General features: G+C 42.1%; 1 protein-coding gene across 1 annotated transcript in view; it reads right to left on the minus strand.

Annotated features, from left to right (window-relative positions):
• Positions 1–25,479, minus strand: part of MET (MET proto-oncogene, receptor tyrosine kinase) — a 68,173-nt gene that overhangs the window by 16,895 nt on the left and 25,799 nt on the right. The window contains exons 3-10 of the mRNA XM_010159735.1: positions 24,399–24,533; positions 22,837–23,010; positions 17,320–17,480; positions 16,015–16,117; positions 15,669–15,805; positions 13,090–13,254; positions 12,118–12,217; positions 3,552–3,770 (exon numbers count right to left, since the gene is read on the minus strand). Of these exons, the coding sequence (XP_010158037.1) occupies positions 3,552–3,770; positions 12,118–12,217; positions 13,090–13,254; positions 15,669–15,805; positions 16,015–16,117; positions 17,320–17,480; positions 22,837–23,010; positions 24,399–24,533 (1,194 nt within the window). The remainder of the gene's footprint in view (positions 1–3,551; positions 3,771–12,117; positions 12,218–13,089; positions 13,255–15,668; positions 15,806–16,014; positions 16,118–17,319; positions 17,481–22,836; positions 23,011–24,398; positions 24,534–25,479) is intronic.

The raw sequence follows: 25,479 nt of genomic DNA on the forward strand, positions 1-25,479 counted from the left end.
AAATAACGATTGTGGAAGATGAGTATTTATAAATATGCTTTAGTTACCTAGGGCATCTTCTGGAAGTACACACAGAGTCCCCGCACCGGCTTGGTGCACATGCACAACCCCACACCAGGCCAGCGTGCAGGTCTAGGTCACTGCCTCCTGTGGGAGGCAGCAAGTAGACTCTGTCCTCTTCAGCACTCAGGTCTTTGGGTGTCCCCAGCAGCAAAACAACAGAATTTCTCCTGCCCTGACAGCTTCCCATGTTGGAGGGAGACGGGAGCACTTCTGAAGTGGTGTCTTCGTGGTGTTGAAGCAGAGAAGTGCCTCAAGCCACTCTGCCATGACCCCTCTGACTGGGTCATGGTGGGCACTGAGAGACTTCAAAGAGCCACATACTTGGCAGGGGAAGACAGTGATGATGTGGGCCCTTGAGAGGCTCGGTAGTGTGGAAGGCAAAAGGGCTGGCACTGAAGACAAGAAGGGCTGGCATTCATGGCACACAGTGCCCTGACTGTGTTTTAGACAGAAGAATTAACGTTTTCTTGTGTGTATCATTTTCTTACAAAAACATCTTATGGTCATCAGGGGAAAGCAAACAGAACCTTTCAATCGGTACCCACTTGTCATTTGATGAAAGCCAAATATGTCACACTAGATTAGTTTGATAGAAAAACTTGTGACAAAAGCTCCCTCCGCCCCTCTGAAACTAATTAAGAAAAAGATAAAAGAACTTTGGTTTGGTAGAACAGACTGTTCACTGAAGCAAGCTGCCATTTAATTTCATGCTGAGCTTGCTTAATTACTGCACAAAATACGACCATGAGGCATGTAAACTTGTGTATGTGTGTATTTTTGAATCCGGGTATGGGGCAAGGAAAAAGTGTTGCCAATATGGCTTGTAATGGTCTTTTGGCTCCCGACTATAATTTCTGAAAGTTGCCTCACTGTTGTGATAGGAGCATCCCACTATAACTAATTCTATTTAGAGGAAGATGTTAAATTGGTGCTTGTTCATGGTTTGTTCTAGGAGACCAGCTTTCACTGACATTATTCTCCAGTTGGTTGCCAGGAAATAACCAGGGCTTTAGGCTTAGGTAGACATCTGCCTTGGGTGCCATGGCTACAGGTGACATCAATGCTACAAAATTGTGACTTGAGTCAGTTGTCAGTGGGGCAGTCCTCAGCCAGACTTTCTCGTCTGAATGGCTTCTTCCCAGCAATAAACAGCTCTGGAGAGTTCTCCTTCAGGGAAAATGAAAGATTCAGGAGTAAAAGGAAGAAGAGAATTTTAAAAAAAACAACTACTTTTTAACCCTCAGTCTCTAGGAAAAGTATGGAGCTCATGGAAGCATTTCCAGGCAGAGGAAGGACAAGAATGCGAGTGGGAACAGCCAGCTCAAGTTTTCCAAGGGTGGATTTTTGCCTGAGCAGCCTGATTGCCTTCTACATGGAGATGACTGGCTCTATAGATGAAGGGAGAGTACTGGGGAATGTTTGCCTTGATTTTAACGAGATGAGCAACAGAATCTCTCCTAGCAATGACAACAAGTTGGGATGATATGGACTGGATGGATGGACTGTAAGGTGAGTGAAAAACTGACTGGCCATCCGCTCAAAGCTTAGAAGTCTAACACATGGCATTCGTCAATGGCTGATACTGAGACCAATACTGCTGAAAATCTTTATTGCCAGCCTGGACAAAGGGATAGGATGCACTGTCCTTACGCGTCAGGTGACATCAAATTTAGGAAAATGACTGATATACTGGACCACAAGATGAAATGAGGCAGCGGTGTGCCATTGTAGTGATGTAGGCTCAGCACATACTTTAGCAGCGGCAAAGCCAGTAGATTGAAGGTGATTGTTCTCTGCTCAGCACTTGTGAGACCACACCTGGAGAGCTGTGTTGAGTTTTGAACCCCACAAAACAAGAGAGATACTGACAAACTGGATGAAGGCCAGTGGCAGAGGGCCAGTGAGTTAGGAAGGGAGCTGAAGCACGGGACACACAATGCAAGGCTGGTGGAGCTGGGTTTCTAAGCTGTAAAATGGAGGTTTTCAAAACTCATCTAGACAAGGCCATAGGCAACCTGACCTAATTTTTAACTTAGCCATGTTTTGAGGATGGGGGTCAGACTACAAGACCTCCAGAGGTTCCTTCTACTCTAAGTTATTCAGTGATTCTTCACAAATTAGTCTTCTTTCCAATTGGTTGGTATGCATGACCTGGAAAATACTGCAAAACACTGCTGTCACTGCACAGAGGCACTGAGCAATGCAGCAGCTATATATTCCCAGCGCTCCGCTGACCCGCACACCAGAACTCTTTTCTAGCGCTTCTCTATAACTGAACAAGAGAACTGCTCGGCATTGAGGAAGGAGTGTTTGTACGGCCAAAAGTTCCAAGTATTAAAACAAAAAAGTAAAAATCAGACCAGTTAATCTTTGGGATTTACTCAAAACACTTTGTGGAGACAGATGAACATTCAGAGAGTTTGACTGGAATTTAGCATGGCTGACAGAAGCTCTGAACTAACCCACTCTGCTCTCCTGCAGCTCAGAAGCTGGCCCAGTGGACCACCTTGGAGTCAAAGACCTCGGGGCTTCAAGATTTCATGGCTGTCACAGGGGAAAAGAGTTTTGGCTTACAAAGCCATGGACGAGCTACACAGAGATGACCCCAGCATTCAGACTGATTCTCTTCTGTAAAGCATTTTTTATAGATTATATTCTTTATAAATTATATATATTCTATATACATTTTATGTACATAATAATAAATTCTCATAAACATTAATTTTGAATTAGAAATACATGTATTTATACTGTTTCTGTTTGGTACTCTAACTCAGAAAAGCACTAGATTTCAAGAAATTGGACTCTCACAAAATGGATTTAACTTTCTCTGAAGCTCTGTAGTAGAGAGCTGCCTGTGCCTTTGAGGGCCCCAAATTCCTACAAGATGTTTCTCAGTGCCGTGTAGGGTATTCTCAACGCTCTTTTAAGAGGCACTCAGCATCAACTCCGCATTTTTCATGGATCTGTAAATATTTAGGCTACAGTGGTGACTGATCCTCATGAGCGACTTTGTACACAGGCCAGTTTCCCCCAGCTCTAGAGAGCCAAAGCTGCTTGGCCACTTTCTAAAGGCAACTCCATGTCTTTCGTCAGGAGGGACACAAACCCACGTGACAGTAAGAGCCGGGACTCGCGCGCAGACTACACAGTTCAGGTTCTGGGCTGCTGGCCATGTTTAATCCTGAACTGGTGACACAGCTCATCGCAATCCGAAGCTGACGCTGCATGGTCCTCCCACGAGGACGAGGAAAGCCCCCCTCCCCCCCACCTGATGCCAACAACCACCCTGGTATACATCTCTGTTTGCAGCTCGGCATCTTTTAAGTTGTGACAGCGGGGGTTCGGGTGAAGGCAGTACCGAACACACCGCTCTCTCTGCCTTTGCTTCCCTGGGGCTTCCTTTATCTCAGCAAGATGTCTGTTCCACGCTACGCTGCTGATGTGCACTTGTGAATAATTGAAAAACTTATTTCAACATTTCTTACCTTAATTTCCAGAATGTTTTGGTTTCCTCTTGAGATGAGCACTGGCTTTTCAAAACGCTTAAATACAGGATTATTTACATAATCAAAATCAAAGTATAAAGAGCTGACACCGTCAAAAATAAAGAACACTTTGGTTACAAAGGGTGGTTGGAGATTGAAGGCTTTCAGTGAAGGCGTTGCACAGCAGATTATCTCTGAGCTAGAGCGGTGGCTACACGCCTATAAGAAAGAAAGAAAGAGGTAATTGCGTTAAGTACGTGCACAGGAAGTCACTGATGAACATAACTGTTCTTTAACAATGCACATATATTGAAAAAATAAACAACGAGGGTCTGTGTTCTTCTTTAACCAAAGCAAAATCCTGATCAGTGCTACACAGCGTTTATTTAGAGCTGGGAGAAAAAGTATAAAAACTTCATGTCAGTGGTGTTTGCGCTCTTGTTGAGGAAATGTTCAAGTAAACAAGCTTCCTGGCCTGATTGTTCACAGCACTTTTAAAGTAAATATTTTGCAGATAATTAATGGAAAATGATTTCCAAAGCCAAGGACCATCAGGAGGCTAGCCTGGTGTGCTGAGCAGCCATAATTCAGCTTACCCAGCCTATGTCAGAGTGACTGCCACATGGAGTTCTCATCCTTTTTTACTACCAGGGCAATAGCGAGGGACCAGGGGAGGAGATGGAAACACGGCCAATGAATCTGACTGAAGAAAACAGAAGTAAAGCACTGTTTACCCACAGCATAGCTAAGTCGCTATGTTTCCAGAAAGGCAATACAGACGCCATGAGAAAGCACTTCAAAGCCAAAGCCACCACGGGATTCTGGGCCACAAAAGCTCAACAAAGTGTATCTTCTCTCTAAAAACGTATATGTAAGGCTCCAGATGTGCGGCATTTGGGGCTTAGGTAGGTACACAGGTGTCATGTGAGTCCCTCCTGGGAGTGTTGACTGCGTGACGTGCTTCACCCCGTACCTAGACGGGCAGGTACGAGATGTTTGCCCCTTGTTGCAGTGCAGGAACTGCCTGACAACAGGCATGAAGCCACCGCTTGCCCCTCACTGACATTCCTCACTGAGGGCCTGCTCCGGAGGTGCATCCTGGGGGAAAGCTGCTGGTGCACCCCACGCTCCAGGAGACCATGCTCTGTGCCCTGGGGAGGGTGATCCCGTGTGAAATGTCTGGCCAGGGTGCTTCCCTCTATCCCATACCGCCTTGACACAGGGCTCATGAGACAGAGAAGATAGACCCAGGTCTTTCCTAAAAGGATTGCTGTGTGGCAAGCAAGGACAGGGGATTTGCAGGCAGCCTGACAGGACGCAGAGTTTAGGCAGTTTGCAGGGATAATAGGCATCCTTGCAGATGGAATTCATCCAGCCTGTATCCAGACACCTGCATTGGAGTTAGTACTCTAAACTGCCTTTATAGTCAACAGAGGGAAACAGGCTCCTCTACAGTGGGATTCATCTGATCCATTTTAGACAACAGCTTTAATTAGATTAACGGTGCTCTAGAAGGGTCAACTTCTCTCTCTTGCCTGTGAAGGCTTCTACATGACTAACTTGATTATAATGTCAGCAGCACATCTACAAGCATCGATGGGAGGCATGGTGGGTGCTGGGCAGCATCACGCAGACCGCAGAGTGACTTGCTTGTGACAGTACCACGTACTCCCTTCTCTGTGCCTCCCTCTCATGCTGCCTGCTGTGGATGTGGTCGAAGGACTTCTGGCACAAACAGGGTTGCTTCAGTTCCCCGGTGTTTCTCTTCCAACTGTATGAACCTTCTCTAAGTAGTTCCCTGTACAGTGTGCCCTAACAGCAGAGATTACACTTTTGTTTTTAAATAGAAATAGAGTGGCTGACATGTGCCCCGGTAAGAATGGGGCTTAGCTGCTAGTCATCATAAAAATTACACCTGTTCTACAAGAAATTTCCCTGGAAAACCGACAGTGCTGCTGAACACCTTTGTGCATCTAGAGAAGGCCAAAAAATATATATTTTTCTGTTTTGTTTTTCAAATTAAATTACTTCTCATTATAAAATGCTGCCTGAAGGAGCTGTGAAATTAGTTAACATTTGTCTCTAATATGCTAAATTAATGCAATGTAATTTTGCTGTTTCAAATCAGTGACATAACGGTTCAAGATATATCAGTTATATACTGACAGTGGCTGAAAAAGTGGGATTAAATCAGCGATCTACAAATCAGCACTTTTTCTTATCACCACAGCAATTCATGTTTCTATGCATAACATTGTGAAATCTCGAACCTGCCAAGGGAAACATTTTCAAAGCTCTGAAACTGAGCACTAGAGTTTTAGAGCTCTACTACAAGGGTTGCGTGTCTGTGAGCTGGGAGTCTGACATGCATCTAAGTAACTTGGTGCAGCTCTCTGTGATGCTTGTGGGACTTGCACCCGTGCAACTAACAGCCCATTTAAATTCCTAGCAGAAAATCAGAAATATTTGTGCATCCTCCATGACAACAAGGTAATCTGTGGGACACAAGACACAGCAGAATTTTGCTCCATTTGCTTGCACAGTATTAGACTGTTCTTCTTTTGAATACCTTGTTACACCACTGATGTCAGGCTTTGTTATATCACATGGATCTAGAAATTAATTTGAATCAGTATGGTAATAATAAGATGTATCATTAGTATAAAGGATGATTGAGCCTTTGATAGTTTTCCATAATACATAAATATTTGTAAAGATATCTATCATATTGTGTCGATTCTAAAAAGGGATTGCTAAGCTATATATATAATTATAAAACCAAATAGGTCCCAGGTAATCATTATACTTTTGATTAATGTAAATTCATTAGACTTTTTATCTACTGTAGAGTAGTGATGTCCCTTAAATGAATAGCAGTGGTATTCATAACTTTGTTTGTGGCTATCTATTAGAATCAGATACTTTACTTTATCAGGCTGGTCTCTGAAGAGGAAGCTTTCAGAAAATGATAAAAATCTAATAATACTCTTTGGAGGGGATGCAATGTGACTGATTGGTAAGGTCAAGAAAAATCTTATTTGCAATGCCCTTATTGGTACATTATTTGACATGACATTTTTACCTTGAAATTGGTTTTAGCAATTGAAGAATATGACGGTTTAGTTTTCAAGAAATATTGGATTGAGGATCTATAAGAAAAAAACCCTAATTCAATCTATTGCCTTCTCAATTAAGATACTGCCTATCACCCAGCACCTTTAACTTTTATTTAATTAGGCTTCAGAATACATTCACTTTAAAAGCTGAGCCTACATTCTTCTTGTGACTACAATCTACATCTGAAGATAAAAAGGAAGAAAAGATGTAAAAATTATGGAGCATTTCACAAGCATAAGTAAATACTATACCCCAAAGGGAATCATAATCCATTGCACAATGCATATGACGCATCACTTAAAGGTATGTATTCTTGTTTCATTTGTAAAATATGACCCTTGAGGCAATTAATTCAAACCTGACCTACAGAATCTGAACTTTGGTGCCCAATTCAATTTTTTTTTCATCTGATAGAACAACAGGAAGAGTATGAGGGAGGATCTCAGAGCTCCAGAGGTCTCCCAGCAGCTGACCCAGATAAAAGAGGGGCAGTTGGATGTGTATTACAGGATCTGTAGCAGTCAGACGGGAGAAAATGGCCAATTTGTCTTTTCAAAAAAAGTAAACTTTTGGAGATCCAGTGAGGAATGAAAGATGAACGAGGTTAAAGACAGACCTGGAGACTCTCCAACTGTCTTTGCCAAAGGATGGTTTCTCAACAGGAAGAGATGAGAATTCAGGTGTGACTTGAGGAAGGCCCATTCAGAAGGACCAAGCAGGGTATCTTGAAGGTTTGGGATGGTCGATGTCCCTGCTAGCACCACACTCCCGGCATCCCGAGGATTTCACAGCATGGGCTTTTCCCTGACCCACTCTGCTGCACTCTTTCTTTGGAGGAGATGTGCATGAGATGCAGATTTGATACAGATAGGTCAACGGTTCCCCTTTAAACTCCTGGCTGGGTTTGTGTGGCAGCTTTATGCCAGAGAGTCAACAGAGACAGAGGATCCAACCCTGAGTGTCCTTGGATAGGTAGTCAGGAATATATTTAATAATCACATGCTCACCATCCACAGTTTCTAGGGAATCTCTTCTATCATTAATAAATCTAAGGTAGACACTAGCATTTTGATGACTATTACGAGTATGGATTGTTCACATCCTTGTACACATGGAAGGAATTTTAGGGTATTTTAAAATTCTCGTAATACAGCAGAAAATGGCATCTAGCAGGGAGTAATTAAGACATACTAAAAATCATTCCAGTCACTACTTACTAAAGAGATAATTAAAAGTCTGTGGAAAGAGATGATCTAGCACAGCTACAGGGTCAGTTCTTGAAGGTCATGCATTAAAAGGTGCTTCTCCCTAATTTTGCAACCTTGTGTATCTTGGGACATTCATGGTTAGAAGAGATCAAGCACTGGGAATATATATATCCAAATTAGTTAATGGACGGAATATTAAAAATGCTTCTGCAAAGGATCCCCAAACGACCATATGTTCACTATTGGGGAATCAATGCAAAGTACAGGCTATCAAAGAGAAAATAATGACCTCAGGTGCTCCAGAAGCAGAAGAATCACCTAGCACAGTTTATAGCCGAGGTTAGAAGACACATTTTGTAAACAGGCTCCTGCTCAAACACCATTCCAAACTGTGCAGAGCTTTTTTACAGGCACAATGCAAAGTGAAAGGAAGGAATGAGCTACTTCCCTCCTCAGGCACCTCACACAGGAACTGGGCATGGGAGCAGAAGTGAGAGGGATCGTACCCTTATGCACTATCTAGAGCCATCAGGAAGTTATGCTGTACCGCCTAACTTCGTATTTTTTGTTCCTAGTCAGAACAAATGATCAAAAGAACTCATTAAAGAGGAATTAAAAAGAAACACACTGCAAGTATTGAAACATATGGTTCAATAACTCCGGAACATTTTTTTCACTCGTTGAAATACCAAATTCAAAGAAGGCAAAATGTATTATTTTGATAGTGTTAACATAGAATGTAACATAAACACAACTAGTGTGAACACAGTATTGAATAATTTTAAGGAAATTTAAATAAATATGAAATAAAAAAATGATGAAGCAAGGCATTTTTGCCTTATAGAACAAAAAGTTTCAGAAATACTGAATTTCAAACATGAAAGCTGAAAAGCTCAATTTAAATGTTTCTTTTTTAGGGGGCTGGCATACTGTCCCCAAAACTTTTCAGTCTCGGTGAAGTTGCATTTGTTATGGGGAGTTGTTCCAGAAAAGGTCTTTTACCAGTGGAACCACTCATATCTTCCACCTGGATAGAAAGAAACAGGTGGAGAAGAGCAAACACCCTGGGGCACATCAGCTGCCTCTGCTCCCTGAGGCTTTGGGATGCAGAGCATCCCCAACAGCTCCTGCTGCTTACAAAAGTGACCCTCCACTCTGACTGCACCCCCGTCAGGGCTCTAGGCCACAGATAAGGCTGAGGGAGCGAATTAAGGATCAGAGGACAGATGGCTGACAGAAATTTTAAATCAGGCACCACCAGTTTTTAAGCAAATGGAGAGGGTCTGCGAGGTGGCAGAAAAAATGAGCAGAGCTCTGTGAAACAGCACTTACTGGGAGAATTTGGAGCGGTTTGGTTTGGTTTAACTGGAAAAGAGAAGGCTGAATCATGATGTAGTGCAAATATGTAAAATTAGCAGGAGAGTCTGGTAATCTGTTGGTTTTGTCCACTGAGGGTTAAACAAGAAGATAGCTAATTAGCAGCTAGGATTTGGGTTAATTATTAGAAAGAAGTCTTTCCAAACCACTAGGTAAGCAGGTAGGGCAGCTCTTTCCAAAGCTTGTTTAAGCAAGGTTGTGAAATTTCTTTCACAAAGAGCTTTAATAACAGCCTAGACAAATATCTGTCAGGCAGTGGTCTGGGTACGTTTGCTCCTGCCGCAGGGAAGCGGGCCAGGCTAGGTCTTTGTGGTCCCTCCCAGCTGTACTTGCCTTTGATGCTTTGGGATGTGTTTCAGTGATGGCTTTGGTTTTCCCAAGAGCCAGAGTTTCTGAATGCTGACAAAAGCAGCTTTCTTGGAGGAGGCCGGTGAGAGAAGACTTGAAAAGAAAAAGGGCTTAAATAAGAATTTAAAAAAAATGTCTCTGTTCACTCTCCTCTCCTGAACTAAGGAAGCAAAAAGATATATAACCTCAGCTATAGGCCTTCTTGATCATTTTGGTTTAGATTGTACTGTTTATCTGGGTTTGGTCTATTCAGGACCACAACCTGTTTTCTCCTCTATGAATGGGATAGCTAGTCATTGCAGTGCTCTGTATCCCTGCTGGAAATAGTTCCTCATGGTTCTTTATTTTTGTAATGACTGGATGAAAATCTGGGGTTTTTTTGGCATATCGCTCATCCAGCGCAGGATGGGGCAGGCTGAAGCCATAAGCATCCTCCACCAGCAATTTCCTCAGTTACATAGTGCAGCCTTGTTTTGCCACTTATAAATCTTCCCCTTCTCCCTGAGACCTAATATCCTTCCTTGAGAAATAAGCGCAAGGTGAAGACTAGTGGCAGAACAAATGGCAAGCAGAGCTGGGCTGCCACAGAGGCAGGGAAAGCCACTGAATGCCAGAAGCCTTTAACTTCAACACAGTAAAATATATTGCTTGGGCAGTGCAAAGTATAAAACACACCATATTGCAATCCGTTTGAAGTTATATTCCACCCTTTGTGCAGGAAAAATGAACTTGTGTACAGCTGCTTTTACACTGGGGCAGATTCTTAGAGATCAGCAGTGGTAGGGGACAGATATCTTTATAGAAAAGGAGGGTCAGACCTGCCCCTTCTCGTGTGTTGGCAAATATCACACACACTGCATGGTATGAGAAGTAAAAGAATAACGGAGATAACTCTGGCTGTCTACACCTATGTCTTTTTTCAATAGCAGGTTAAAAGACAGGATGGCAGCAAAACACTACTTAACGGAAAGGCTCCTCCCCCAAGATCTGGGGAAACAGTAAAGTCTACACTGTTCATTGCCTGCGGTTGCCAGTCACTTCTGGATAGTGGATTTAGTTCTTTAAAAATTCAGATCCTTTCAAATCTGTTCAAATTCTGAGGAAGACCCAAACATTTGACAACTAAGGTATGCAGAATCAGAGTCTGAAGAGAAGCAATGTTGCATATTCTTACAAGGGAACAGAGAACGATCTTTCTTCAAAAGAAAGACTGCTCGAATCTGCACAAAGCAAAATCTAAAGAGCTGATTTCAGCAATGATATTTTCTTTGGAAATCTTTTGTACTTAGAAATAATTATGCCCACATTACTCAAAACCTAATAAATTTTGAGTTGGTTGATTCCACTGAAATGTTTTGCTTTTCAACTCATGTGTGAAGTGTCTTTTTTGATAACATTGAACACTGTGTTTTGTTGCAGATTTTCAGACTAAAATCTGAACCCATTAAATTACAAAGCCACGATTACATCCAGCTCAAATTCAGGTCCTGACACTCATAATATTATACAAATTAGGATCATGAAGAATATTATGACCTTGAAGCTATAAAAGACTGCAAATTTGCAGACATACCATTTAAAATGCCTTGAGCAAACGCAGGTCTCAGAATTCAGTACAGGAAATAGTGGATGATGATCATTAGAAATAAACTTAGAATATGAGCAGTAATGTAGCATGTCATAAAGAGTGTAGGTCAATTTAGCTTCAGTGAGGCTAAACAGACCTTATAGGACAAGAAAATGTTGGAGGTGCAAGACAAATGTGTAGGCAAAAGCTCACAGGTAACAGTTCCAGTACAACTAGACAATAAGTCTCATCTGTGCCTTATAAAAATTAAAGTAGATCACATGGTCATGTCTGAACAACTTCTTTAGATTTAGACACTGTATTAGCAGCTCAGGTGACAAAAGAGGACTTAGATCCCTGAATAACCTTCTGTTCATGCAGAGGTACCCAACTGCAAATGCCCCAAACCTCCTGTAAAACTTAGTTGCTGAACTTGTAAAGTTAGATTTGCCCCAGTAGATAATTTGGCAATCAGAAATTCTTCAAAATAATACTTACTTTTGATTTTACATATTTACTTTTCTTTTTTCTTTCGTGCTTGTTTCATGTTCCTTTTATATCCACTCACCATTTGAGTGTATTTCCTGCCTATTACAGTAGCACTTGAACTTGCCATGTAATCCAATACACCTGTACTGCATTGTTCTGTGTTTAGTTACTGGATTTGCATTGTTAAATTCAATACAAAAAATTTGTTGTCAGATATTGTAAAAGTCTTATTCCTTTGGAAGAGGCTCATTGGAAACTGTTTTTCTACCCCCAGATAATTTCAAATTTGCTGCTGAGTTTTGCCTGTGCAGTGGAAACAGCCTGTGCAGAAACACCAAAATGTCGGTGGAAGCCCCAAAGTTTCAAGTCAAAAAATCAAAGTATTTTGACTGAGAATTCTGTGTCATTCACCAGACGAAGATGACAAGATAACAGATTGTCTTCTCCAAGACTGACTCACCACAGAGAAGTTCATTCCCAGTTTAGGTACAGTAATCACCATCTGAGGAAAGCACACTGAGTTCAAGTTGATTCCCTGAGCTGTGATTGTACTTCCACCACTAGGAAAAATTAAAGGAAAAAAAAAAAGATAAGATGAAGATGAGTACGATAATGATACATCTGCTATGATAATCTTAATTACAAATTATATTTTAGAGTAAATGACAACATAAAACCAGAATTAGGGATATATGGGGTGAATGCAAATACATAGCTCTGAGCAGTGAGACTATTTTTTCTGGGAAACAAATTGTACACTTGCTGTAACAACTAATCAAATACAAGAAAAGAAAAATAATTTTTAAAATTGTGGTATGCCAGGATATAAAACAAATGTGCACATTTTAAAGGAGGGTGTATATTTATACTTAGCATTTGCCAACTTACTTAACTTACGGCTTTCAGTGGTGCTGAAAAAGGTGTCTTTTTTACTGCTGACATTTCTTTGGCAAAGGCAGATGGCTTGGATTAGAGCTACTGAGACCATAAATACGTCACTTAAAAACGCACACATACTACTGTACATATATATTCATAATATTTATGTAGCGCTGGATTTAGACTATTTTAAAATCCATTTGCTCTCCTGAGTACCGCTGACTTGCCACATTAAATGATTTCCCTCACTAATCAGTGCAATGTCCAGGCACAGTATAGGAGACCCACTTAACAGTAGGTATCTCAGCAGGACATCCCAGGTACGCTCAGCAGCAGCCAGGAGTAAAATCACATAAAGAAAAGAGGTGCCCTTCCCCCTTCTCCTTCCCCTCTGAAAGGAAATGATCTGCCCTCTGCAACTGCACCATAATAGAAGCAATTGGCATGGCAGATAGAGATAAAAATGCAATTTCTTTTGATAGATTGCTGCGCAGCATAGCCATTCTTCTTTCATGTCTTACTTTTCTTATTTCCATAAGAAACTTCTACTCACCTAAGAAAAGATTTGGCCGGATGAATTTTTAAAACAACGGGGTCTTCTCTGTACATGAAATGACCGCTCGCATCTCGAACAGCTTCATCGATTCCCACCCTCACACGATATTCCTGGGGAATTCGTTGTGCCGGCGTGTAGCACTCCACAGTGCTCACTGATACGCTGGAAGGACAGAAAAAGGATTGCTTGTCAACATATACTCGGCTTAAAACACTGTCATTTACTGATTCCCAACCCCACCTAAGGATCCACTTGGGAAAAGTTGTCACTGATTCCCACGCTGGATGACTGTATTGCAACAACAGCCACATCACTGCTTAAGCTGAAGATTCATCTCAGTTTGGTTGACTTGCACCTCGACTGCTGGAATATGTTTCCCCAGTGACAGCCCCTGCACCCTGCAAAGGCAGCTTCCAGCCTGGAAAATGACAGCACGCTCCAGGTGTAAGGAGAACGACTTGGTCTTCTGTAACCTAGAGAAAACATGCGTCTCTTTCCAAACCACAGGATTTACCCTGTGCTAAACACCTCAAGAAAGGTGCTGGTGGGGGATGTACCAGCATGTCAGAGGCGTGCTGCCCTGAGGTCGCCTGCTGACTCCAGGGGCTGCTGAGGAGCAGGCAGAGGGCATGGAGAATAGAGGAGAAGGTGAAAATTCAGGAAAAGCTGGCTGAATTCAGCACAGAAGCAGAGCCCCTGGGATATTCACCTTTCCCTTGCTCTCTCATGCTTGCCCCTGGAAGTCCTCCTCCGACACTGAGCTCAGTGGCTGTGCGGGCCGTGGAGGGGAGAAGGATCCTGAAGCTTGAAGCACATGAAATGTGGCCACAGGGACCAGTGCACGTCAGAAGCAAGGGTAACAACTAATCAGAGAAACAAATGTCACTCTACCAGCTGGTTTCAGTAATTTGGGCCCAACCACATCCAGCAGCTCTCCAAGTGAGGCCATTCTCAAAGGATGTGTCTCCAATTTAGACAAAAGGGGCATTCGCTGCCACTTCCAAAGCTTTCTAGGAAGGTAAGGTTCACTGTGTCCTGTAGGGGTTAGTGATTTGCTCCTATATATCTGGAAGCTTTTTACCATCTTTTAAAGGAAAAAATAAACCCTTGATGTACCTGCCCCCAGAACTGGGGAAAGCTGCCACTTTAGGTAGAGAAACACCTGCCCTGAGAAACTGGCTAAGGCCTGGGCATAGGTCTACAGACAACTTGGCTGGTGAGAAGGAGGGTGCAAGAGACGCTTCCTGCATAAGCCCCAACTACAGTTTGACACCCAGAGGTCCACCTGCTCAAAGCAGATGTCTGCCTCTGAGCTGGCTGTCGTCTCACCCCCACAGCAGATGTCTCAAGTGGATCAGATTAATAATTTCCAAAAGCTTTATGTATTTGTCCATTAATTGACCAGCTGAGATGATGACATCAATAAATGCCACCCTAAGCTATTAAGTAGCCACTGAACAGAAGTGCTGAAGATATTGGTAGTGATTAAATATCAGACTTGAATACCTAAATCCCTTTCCTGATTTAGTCAGACTTAGCTGTTTTGATCAAGAGCATACAATAAATCATTTAGCAGCAAAGAATATAATTTAGCTCTCCTGACTTTGAGTGTGATGTTAACGAACAGGCTACCGCTTCCCCACGTTCTCCGCAAGTGAGATGTTTCACCACTACGACTTTCCATAATCATTAGGGGAGACTCAAAATATAGAGGAATCGCTAGACATCCTGTTCCTGGAACACAGTGAGTGGTCCAGATTCTGCCCTTGGCCGCAGAGGTGACGATTCTGGAGCCACCCTGCTATATCTGAAAACAGGACCAAGCAGGATTTGCACCATGGTAGAATGGCTACCAAATTCAGAACGGTTGTCAGCCCATAGCAGAGAATCTATGCTTGATATTTATCATTTATATTCATCCTGGGACTGAAGGCATTCCCACAGAGAGCATGTCAAGACTCTTGACTGAGCTACTGGATCCAGTGCAGAGCCAGAAGAAATTCTGGCTTAATCTTCAAAGCTACCAGGAAAAGTCCCAAACGGATGCTGCCTCTGGTTTGGAGGCTGTTTACTGACAGTATGGCAGAAATAGCTGCTCCTCTGCACAGGATACACATTCCCACACTGGTGAGGTTTCCACCGAGCAAACCAGTAGGGAATGGCAGGCTTCACCCACTGGATGCTCACTGGGAGCTGCCACATGAACAGCAGCTCTTGCTAATACAAGAGAGAGGGCTGAGTGTGTGGGAGTCAGGGTGACAAAAATGATGGGAAATGGGCAGTTTCTAGTCCATTAGAAATTGATTTGCTACTTTTCCATGCAACCTTTTAATGAGGTTAATGAAGGCATTACAGAATAAACAAGTCTTTTAGGGAACTGTAGTCCCTTCTAGGAACCTTTCAGACATCCTAAACTCAGGATGTAATCCAGAAGTGAATGCTTATTGCAGTATCACATCTCCAATATGTAACACGAGGAAGGCGAGCAATGCATGTTTGCAGTGGTTTTTGACTCCAAAACATTTTAATGAAGCCATTTCAATATTAAAGGCATCACTTTTTAGTAACTATATTACCTCTTCAAGGTGCATGGTTTCTCACCAACAAAAATCCTTCTGGATTTTCCACTGTTTAGGTATTTTCCAGCAACAGTTAGCAATGTTCCTCCAGATTTGGGGCCATAGGTGGGAGAGATACTTGTTATTACAGGATTCTGAGGGGAGGTAAAAATAAAAACAGTGGATGTTAAATTATTTTCAAAATAAGGTAAGGAAGAATCTTAACGCATTTATTAGTATTTCCATGAAGTATTAATAAACAAACAGGAATATAGAATTACCATCCTGGATTTGACTCGAGGAGTCTCCTTCCAGTTAATATTGAAGATAATTTTGACAATAAAGTTTTAATCATAATGCTTACCACATACGAAAATGTACTGAATAGTGTTTTGCCATGTCCAACAGAAACACTACTGGATATATTAAAACTTGGACTTTTTACAGCAGGAACCGTGCATTCCAGCCTTTGGAAAACAAACAAAAAAAAAGATGGGATGACATTTTTTTTCCTGTCTCTTAATTTTTTGTATTAAAATAGAACACTTCAAACTCATAATATTGGAGGATCCACACTGAACAAGTCATCAATCTATGTGCACCAGAGACATTTCAGAACTAACAGCTAAAAGAACCATGTTCATCTTCTTCAATACTAAATACAAACACTGTTGTGTTTATACTTGGCCAGAGAAAATAATTTTAGTATATCAAATGAATTTCAGAAAACAAGAAGCATGTTAGAGAAAACAAATACCTCCCATTCAATGGCTGAGTTGGTTTTTGGAATTTCCCTTTAGTGCCAAATTGTGGCAGACAGCAGGATTAGAAAAAATCCATCATATACACAAGTTTGTTGGATAAATTTACATATTACCGAAAACTAAACTTGAACTTTTGGGGCAGCATGTGTCAACGTATTACATTTTATTTACACAGTCTCATGTATGAGCTAGTCTCCTTAAATCGTTCTGTTTGCATTAAGACTGTTCAGAACAGAAGTTAGGAGAGCACTCAATACTGTCGGGGGTGAACGTTTTGCTGCTATATATATGAATAGGGAAGCCGTGCCGTGATTTGCACATAGCTTTGGTAGTAGATAGCCATACACTTTGAACTGAGTGAGGATGTTCATTGAACTACCTATTTCTTCAAGATAAAAACCAGAATGACCTCTCTCTTAAACTTGAGCCATTATCCCACTGTCTCAGACACTAATTCGGAGGAGGAGGAGAGGTGCAGCTGAGGGTCATAAGCCTCTGGATGACAAAATACCTGCATCTTCTCACATGTCTCCCCAGTTGCTTCACAGATCAGGAGGATGGAGGTGACATGACTGAGCCCAGCAGGATCTTGGCCAAAGGAACCTTCCCCCTTTCCAAACCTTTGATTAGCTTCGTTCCTGCCAGCTCCCACAGATGTGGAACAGCATTACACAGACAAACCAGAAAAAGCTGCTGCAGGAGCTATTGGCATTAACTAGATTTATTTGATCTCCATTTTGAGCACTTTTTTATTGGGGAGCTTATCAAACCAAGGGATTTTTTTTCCTGTTTGAAATTTCAGAATCGGAGATGACACTTACAGACTAGATGTTTGTATCGTAAAAAAATCCATACCACACAAAGAACATCTGTACCAAAGGAAATCTGTATTTTAGGTTTCTTACTTGTTTTTGTTGCTAGATTTTGCTTCCAGAGCACAAATTTGTCCTCCGATGTGGACTACCGTATTTTTTAACTCAAATCTATTATTTTTGCTGAATCCAAAGTCCCATCCACAGAGTGTCAGTTTTGTCCTGCCTTCTAAGGGAGCGCTGCTCGGGAGAATCTGTTAAAAAAAAAATATTGTGTTAGTTACATTAGGTTTTCTTGAACTTCAAATGGAGTTAAAGAACGTGCAAAGGAATAATTTTAGAAAAGCATTTCTTCTGGCAGACTATGTCCTACCATTCATCTTAATTGTTCTTCACCTTTCATTTGTCACATTATGAGCTTTCTCTGACAGTAGCAATAAATAACAAAACCTGTACTAGAAAGCTCTGAAGGATAGTGTTTAGGGGCACTGAACAAGCTGTGCACTGTAATAGTCTTTTAAATCCTGCCGTTCTTGTCTTTCACATCTTATTTCTGGCATGTTAAACATACAATGTACTTATTTTGTTAGAAGCTGAATGCTGAACACAAAAGAGCCCCAAAATGACCATTTTTTTGTCAGCTTGATAAAAGTCAGATTCAGAGTGAAGTAGCTTCAAAGACACCATAATCCAATATCGCTTTGGCTGTGATAAAGTTAACGCGACTTCTGCTATTCTTTCCTTAAATCTTTCACATTTGGTCACCTCTAATTCCGAGTTAAAAATAAACTACCCTTCAGAAACACAGAGACAATCTACAAAGGAAATGCTTTTTTTTCTGTATATTGTAAATTGTCCTGTAAAATATAACAATGGTGGGAAAAATGTAGGAACAGTATAGAAGGCTTACAAAACTCAGTAAAAGTACTGGTCAGTACTGCCAGTTAAGAATAAAAAGACATTGGTTCAGGGTTTATGGTGACTTTTAACAATGCCGTATAATTCTGCAAACATACCAGTACCAGTGGACAAACAACAGAAAATGAATGACTGAATTTTTACTTGTGGTCAAAGTGCCTAAATTTCTTAGAGTTAATGCTTTAGTGATAGTAATTTTTCCCCTAAAATGCAATACAGCTGTGCCTTTCAAAGGACCCGACTTCATTTTCAAGCTGAAAGGAAAGTGTTTGAGAGATACTTGGCTATCATTTCATCTGGAAATCCACTAAGACGGCACATTTCTTTTCAACTCTCTTGTAGCTATACTTCAAGACTCTCACAAATGAACTATTGTAGATAGAAAGGCAGCTGAAGAACACTTCAAAAGAATTATACCATATATTCTATACGGGGAAATTTATTGCCCCCATTAGAAACCAGACAAAGAGTCTGATCTAAAATGCACCGAAGCCAGTAGGAACCTTTCCCATTTTAATGAGCTTTGAATCAGCTCTCAGTGAGCAAAGAAGAGGGAACCTATGCAGGAACAGTACTTTCGCACAAATCCTATGAAAAAGGAGTGATGCTCGCACAGCCCCCTGACACACAACATTGTGGCTAAGAGCGCAGAGCAGTGCTGTATCCTGTGGAGTCTGTGCTATTCTCAAGTTTAACTTTCCCTTGTTTCTTTGGGGTTTTTTTCCTTCAAAATCTGGATTGACTTCAGATCCTAGTTTTTCACTCTACTTAATATCTCAGCACACTATCTATTTTTGGAGTAACAAAACGCCAGCAGAAACTGAAATTGCTCTGCGGGGGTACAGGATGTCTCGATGTTTTGTACAATAAGGCACTGACGTGTGGCATTTGAAGAGTGTGAAATGTAATCCATAAGTTAGCAAAATAAGGGCGTTGAAATCAGGCTTCATAAAGCCATACAGAATAAAGAACAAAGGCACTTAACTTGTTATGAGTGATCTTATCTGCCAAAAGAGACTTGTGATAGCAGCCCATGTGCCTTAATTGAGGGAGAGTAAAAGTATTTACTACATTCTGCCAGCAAATTTAGGAGGCAAGACCTTCTAAACAGACAGCAAAAAGAAACCAAATCTTAAACTTCTGTATTTAAGTCCTGCAGAAATTCTCTCAGAGCGTTTTTATTCATGTCTTTATTTTAATTCCGTATGTTCTGTATGATGAAACCTCTGAAAGTCAAATGTGGCTTCCCAGACTTGTTCTGGGGAGACTCAACAGGAATGGATAGTGAACCTCCTGGACTTTGAAGTGAGGTATACTAGGCATATTCTGTGCGCTTACACTGTGCAAGTAGTAACAGAAAATAAGCCAAACCCAAATCAGTTATAAATGCTATGAAATTCAAGATTCAAAAGCTCTCTATAGCAAGGAAACTCCAATGGTAATATGGAGCAAGTCCTGCCATTCTGCTTGTCCCCGCTGCTCTCTGGACTCTGGGTTAAGGGACAGAAAGTTAACTTTTTTTCCTTTTTGGAAAAATGTAAAGCATTGTGCTTTCCTGTTGTTTATGTTGACAGCCATTACGCTAATATCCACTCACATACTTTATAAATTGTTGAAAGAAAGTATCTATTTATTAAAGTTTCAACAGCCCATTCATTTTAATTAAGAGGCAAGAACATGTACAGGCCACATGTGAAATTTCCAGCAAAAGCTCCAACCTAAACAGGCAGCAGAGGACCTGATGTTCTTGACATGCCTGAGACAAAAGCCAGATTAAATGACTGACTTCAAAAACAACAACAAACCGTGTCAGGTTTTTAACCACAACAAAGAATCGAAAGGGAGACCAATTTATTTCTTCTTTCACGCCGTTCACCTTTCAGTGCGACCTGAACGCCGCCCGCAGATGCCTGCAATTTGTTCCAGCACCAAGTCATCTCCGAGGAGACTCTGAGTTCCCTGGCTTTCCCCTCGCACTGCTTGTCCAGGCTGACAAAACACCCCTGGATGGATGGGAGTGGAGTACGGGGCCGAGGTGTGGGGTGGGAGCCGGGCAGTGGGGGGGATATGTCCCGGTGCCAGCCCCACCAGGCTGTTGGTAGCAGGGGGGATGATGCCTGGGCAGAGCTGGAGTGTGGGTCTGCTCCCTGCCACCCACAGCTCCAAGGAAAAGTGCTTGAAGCAGGGCAGAGAGACGAAGGATCTGCAGGACTCCACGAGAAAACGCTGAGTTTCTTCTCTGCCATCCCACCCAAGGGGAAAATATCTTTTTTTTTTTTTTTTCCATTGTGCACAACTCTGTGTAATAACCTGGAAAAACTTTGTGGAAGACTTGGCTAGCTAACATCTACTAAACCAGACCCTCGGAGAAGCTCTGTGTTCCCCTCAGGTTACAGTGATCATATGACATATCTCAAGCAATCTGTCCCTCTGAAAGCTGCAAAATATGGGGGGGTGTCAGACTGAATTTCAGATACTATGCAAAGCAGGTCATCCTCTATTTGCTAGGAACAAAACAAGCTTTTTTCTCGTATTTTATGCATATGGGTTTAAAGACCGATCAGAAGATGATGAATAATCTGTTTTATATTTTTTTCAGTAATAATGTTAAATGTCATGGTCCAGTAGAGCATGAAATCTGTCTTAACAGCTAGCAATCCAAAGGGATTTAAGTACTCAGCTGCATTTTTTTCCTTACAAGCCTTCTAGAAGCAACTTTGACCAACGTGGGCATGCAGTAATTCGAGATTCACTTTAAGATCCATCAGTGCCACAGATCCATATTCATTACAGGGGTAGCCTGGGCTTGCGCTGAGCTAGGAGGGCTGAATCAGATGGGGAAGGGGAGCAGCTGGCTCCCACTGCCCCATGTCCAAGGCACACTCCCCTGGATAAGTCCTCCCAGCGACTTCATAGGGACCGCGGAGGTGGCCTTGGGGATGCACCTCTCCATCTCAGCATCTCTGCACGGGCTCCAGGTGCTTGGTTCTTAAAACTGCCGAGTGCGCAGGCTCGTAATTGAAATTAAAGAGGGCTACGTGAGCTCAGCATCTCTGAAAATCAGCAACTAAGCAGTTCAGAGCCTTAGAAACATTTTGGAGGCATTGCAATATACAGCCACGGCTGGAAAGTTCTGCCAAGAAGACAACAGTAAGGGATGTGACTTGTGCTTGAGCTCTAGGAAAGACAAAACAAGCTGTGCAGGAAAGGTGAGTAGCTTGGGCTTGCAGAGGGGTCTGAAAATGTATCAGGCCTAATTCTCAGTGTATCCCTTGGTGATTCATAGTCTCATACAAACTAAGTCCAGAAAGGACAACTCCTCGTCTAATACAGCCTTTTTAAAATAAATGTGTTCTTGCATAAAGAGAAAGTAAACTATTCACATTCTGCGTTAGCAATTTTTTTATGTCTCCTTTGTCCAAAGTTAAATGGCAACAGAATGCAAGACACACCCCCCCTCCTCTTTCCATCCATTTTGGGTTTGGGTCCTATAACGCTTCACTGATTGTTCACTGTACTTTACCTGTGTTAGTCCTAAGTTGTGTATCTGAAAGGTGAACGTGGAAAAGAAAAAGAAACCCTGCAAACCCATGTTTCTGTATTTGCTTTTAGATTATTAGCAGTTTTGCCTGTCTACTCTTTAAAAAGTTGTTGCATGTGAAATCACCTGCCTCATTGAAAGAAATACATTATTCATTTTAAAATGCCTTTTGCCTCCCTTTCTCTCTGAGAGTCTAGCCTGTCAGATTTCCATCTTTGTTCATAAGCTGCATGTCCATAAAGGCTGCACGGTGTAGTTTAAATGCACTAACAAAAGTAAATGGGTATAAGTGCTACCAGAAAGTTTTATGCTTGTCCTTCCCTCAGCTTTCTAGCCCGTTAACTACCCTACAAACCTCTGCCTTCACACTATGTCACACTTCATACGGGATGATTCGGTTACACATTCAGCCAGCCAGTACGAATCTGGCGTTAACCATAGCTAAATTAAAACATGAACACGCCAGTGCGGCTCTCTGTTTGTCCGTGTGGTTTTGTCCTCACACACCCATGATGGTCTCTGGCCAGCTGGCAGCAGCCGCCAGCTGTCTCCATCCCGGGTGCAGCTACAGCCTTGTCCCCCTCAGTGGCAAGTGGACCCATTGGGAACAAGGAGCCAGGGAGGGACGTTAGGAAAAGAACCTCTCCCCCAGGGTGGTGTTTTGGTTGACAGCTCTGTCAAAGAGTGTAGGTAGGAGGAGAGAGGGATTTTTCCCCACAGGAAAACACCACCCTTTCCTCCAGTGGTGGAGCCAGCATGGGGACGGGTGAGGAGCGGGGGCTGGAGACCTCCTGTGTTGGGTCAGGCTGTGGCAGCTGTGGGTGAGAAGTGCTTTCCTCCACCTCCTCCTTTGTGCCTAATGGGCTTAAACCCACGTTGTTTCCCCACCACAAGCGATTTTGAGGGCTGAGGCTCTTCCGTGGCGAGCCAGGATGATCAGACAGACCTGCCCACTGTGAGCACCGAGCCCGCAGCACGCAAGGGAAGTGCGTGCACCCAGCCAGAGGCGTTATGGACACCGAGCCTCAGGCGAAGTCGAGGACAGCAGACACTTCATTTACCATAACTGCATAAAAATACACAGAAAACACCCAAGAAGTGCAGACCGCGTTCTTCCCTCAGAGGTAAATATGAGAAATCCACCGTTTTACCTCATAGACCCTAGGCAAGCAGGTCTCCTGGGTCCAGGTGCCGCTGGGGCACTCGGGAGACCTGAGGCACTGCTGGCTGCACCAGCCACACCGCATGAAGGGAGGTGCCTGCAGGCACTGGCTGCAGGACCCGAAGTGATGGCAGCCCGGCCCCGTCAGCGGGATCTTCGTTATCTGTCGATGGAAAGATCCTTTTAATACATGCGCTAAGCGGCAAGGAGAGTCTCTATTTATGCAATGCTCTGTGGTGCTACTCAGATTTCAGATGTGCAAGCTGCGGTTCGACTTCTCTTGAGCTCAGTAATTATAGGATCTTATAAGTAATTTAACTGACATGATTTTAAATTCGCTTGGGAGAAACCCTAAAGGCATCTTAATGTCATATACCGTTACTACCAGCATCTGGTGTTTACAGCAAGATAGCATTTTTTGCTGATGGAAAAACAGCACTGTGCTCCTCCCAATTCTGCACTAGTTCTTGGAAAAAACATCGTATCTCAGTATGCCTTAGTTCATACATTTGTAAAAGTAGGCATGATGGCTATTTCGAATTTGGCAAGGCTGTACTAATAACTGTGACATTTATAACTGTGACATGCTTAAAGCGTGTGACTGCCCATGTACTTGTTTTTTAACACCTGCAATCAAAAAACCTATATCGTATAAAATATCAATTAAAATTTATATTACTTAAAATATCAGGATAGCTACAATAATAGTCACTCTAAATAAGCAGGAATTATTTTTAGTCAAAATATTAAAGTTACTACATAATTACATTGCTGTATAAGTACGTCATACGTCATAACAGTTCAGTACCTTCCTTAAACTTATTTTGGACATTTTCTTGAAGATTACTTTTATAAATGTAAATGATTAATAACCTTCTTTACGGATGGCTGACGTATTTCTGTAAATTCTTACAGAACTCAAGAGGTGAAATTATTGCTTACGATTATGGTTTAGGATTATCTGTAATATTATCTGCTGATGTTTTAAAGCCATTCTACAACGCGTATCTACTTATGACAATAGTGTATTTATGACAGCTCTTCATCTTCTATTAACCCTTTGTAGAGTACATGCTAAAGCGATCTTCAAACCTTACTATGAACACTGACTCCCAATTTTAAACACTCCCACGTAGTTCTTGTACGTACTCCCCTCTTTAAAAAGTTATAATGTCATGACACAAACCAACAAAAGCCAGGAAACTGAGCACCATTCTTTCCTTAAGCCATTGTGTGTTTTTTCTTTGCAGACACTTGAATTAAGGACAGGGTTTCAGCCTTAAAATTTGCATTTCCTGGCCTTTGTTGGTTTATATCACAGCTCTTACATTATTTAAACATTTCTCAATATTAGGCTGTTGGTTTGTTTAGTAGGGGGGCGAAAAAAAATCTTGGAGGAAACTTGTCCCTACAATGTTCCCAAGGGAACGGCAAGGCTGCGAGGATGCAGAGCATAAAGCAGCAGAGAGAACAGTTGCTCTTACGGAAAGTTGCTGCTCTGAGAGTGGGTTTATACAGTTGCACAGAAGGATTAGATTATGAACCACTCACCTTTTTCCCAGTCACTACCAGGGTATAGCCATCATCTGCTAATGAGTTCTCGACAACAACTTGGGGAGAGACGGGGTGGGAGTCTAGTTGAAAGCTGACATGTGGAGCTGTGGGTTCTGAACGGGAAACCACTATCTAAGAAAGAAAGAAAACTGGGAAAATCAGCAGGCAGTGTGTGACACAAATGCATGCTCCTCAGCACTCTCACGTTCCTATCACTTCTCTGCTTGCATTAATTACTTTGCATTACATTGCATAATATTTTGCATAATGTTCCATCATGATCTGATTAAAGCGCTATAAAATCTACTTTATTTAACACAGCAAAATCATGGCTGTTGGAGCATCCTCAAAATACATCGTCTTTATTAAAATATGAAGGAACCATTGCATGTTTTCTAGTCCTTTAATTTCAAGTATTTATAAACCAACCGTAAAAAAATGAAGATGGGTCATTTTAGTCAGCCCAGTACATTTAAGAAAGGAGAATTTTACCTACCACATCTATTTAAAAAGAATCTTAAACTCCAGTCCTTCAAAACTTAAAGAAATATCCGTTTATTTTCACTTTGGTCCTTCAGTTTGACTAGTAAACTTTATCGTGTGTCAATAGTCAGTTTGACAAGTAAACTTTATCGTGTGTCAATAGTGCCTGGTCTTGATGCACAGGGGGTCATCACAGTGCAAAGCTATGGCAGGCGCTGGTTGCGCTGTGAGTAGCTCTACAGAGCTACAGGTACATGGTCCTCGATTCCCAGAGCTGGCAGGGTGGCTACTGCTACAGACAGGCTCTTTGCAAGAGGCTGGACACCTCGAGATGTAGCTCCTACTGATTTCTGCAGGACCCATGTATCCAGGACAGAGTACTTAAAGCACCTCTTAAATGACAGGGAGAGATGGAAGCTTCTCTGGCAGATGTTCCAAAACAGAAGCCTAATTTAGTTGTCCTGAAGCCCCTTTGCAAGAGCCCTCGCTCTCTCTCTCTCTTGATTTTAGATGATCTTAGGGAGATTAGTCACACCAGTATGAAATTCCCCCACTAGTCATCTCTGCATCTTGAGTTACCTAAATACTTCTGAGA

Source organism: Eurypyga helias, unplaced genomic scaffold (assembly GCF_000690775.1).
Source record: "Eurypyga helias isolate BGI_N326 unplaced genomic scaffold, ASM69077v1 scaffold18919, whole genome shotgun sequence".
NCBI classification, from domain to species: Eukaryota; Metazoa; Chordata; class Aves; order Eurypygiformes; family Eurypygidae; genus Eurypyga; species Eurypyga helias.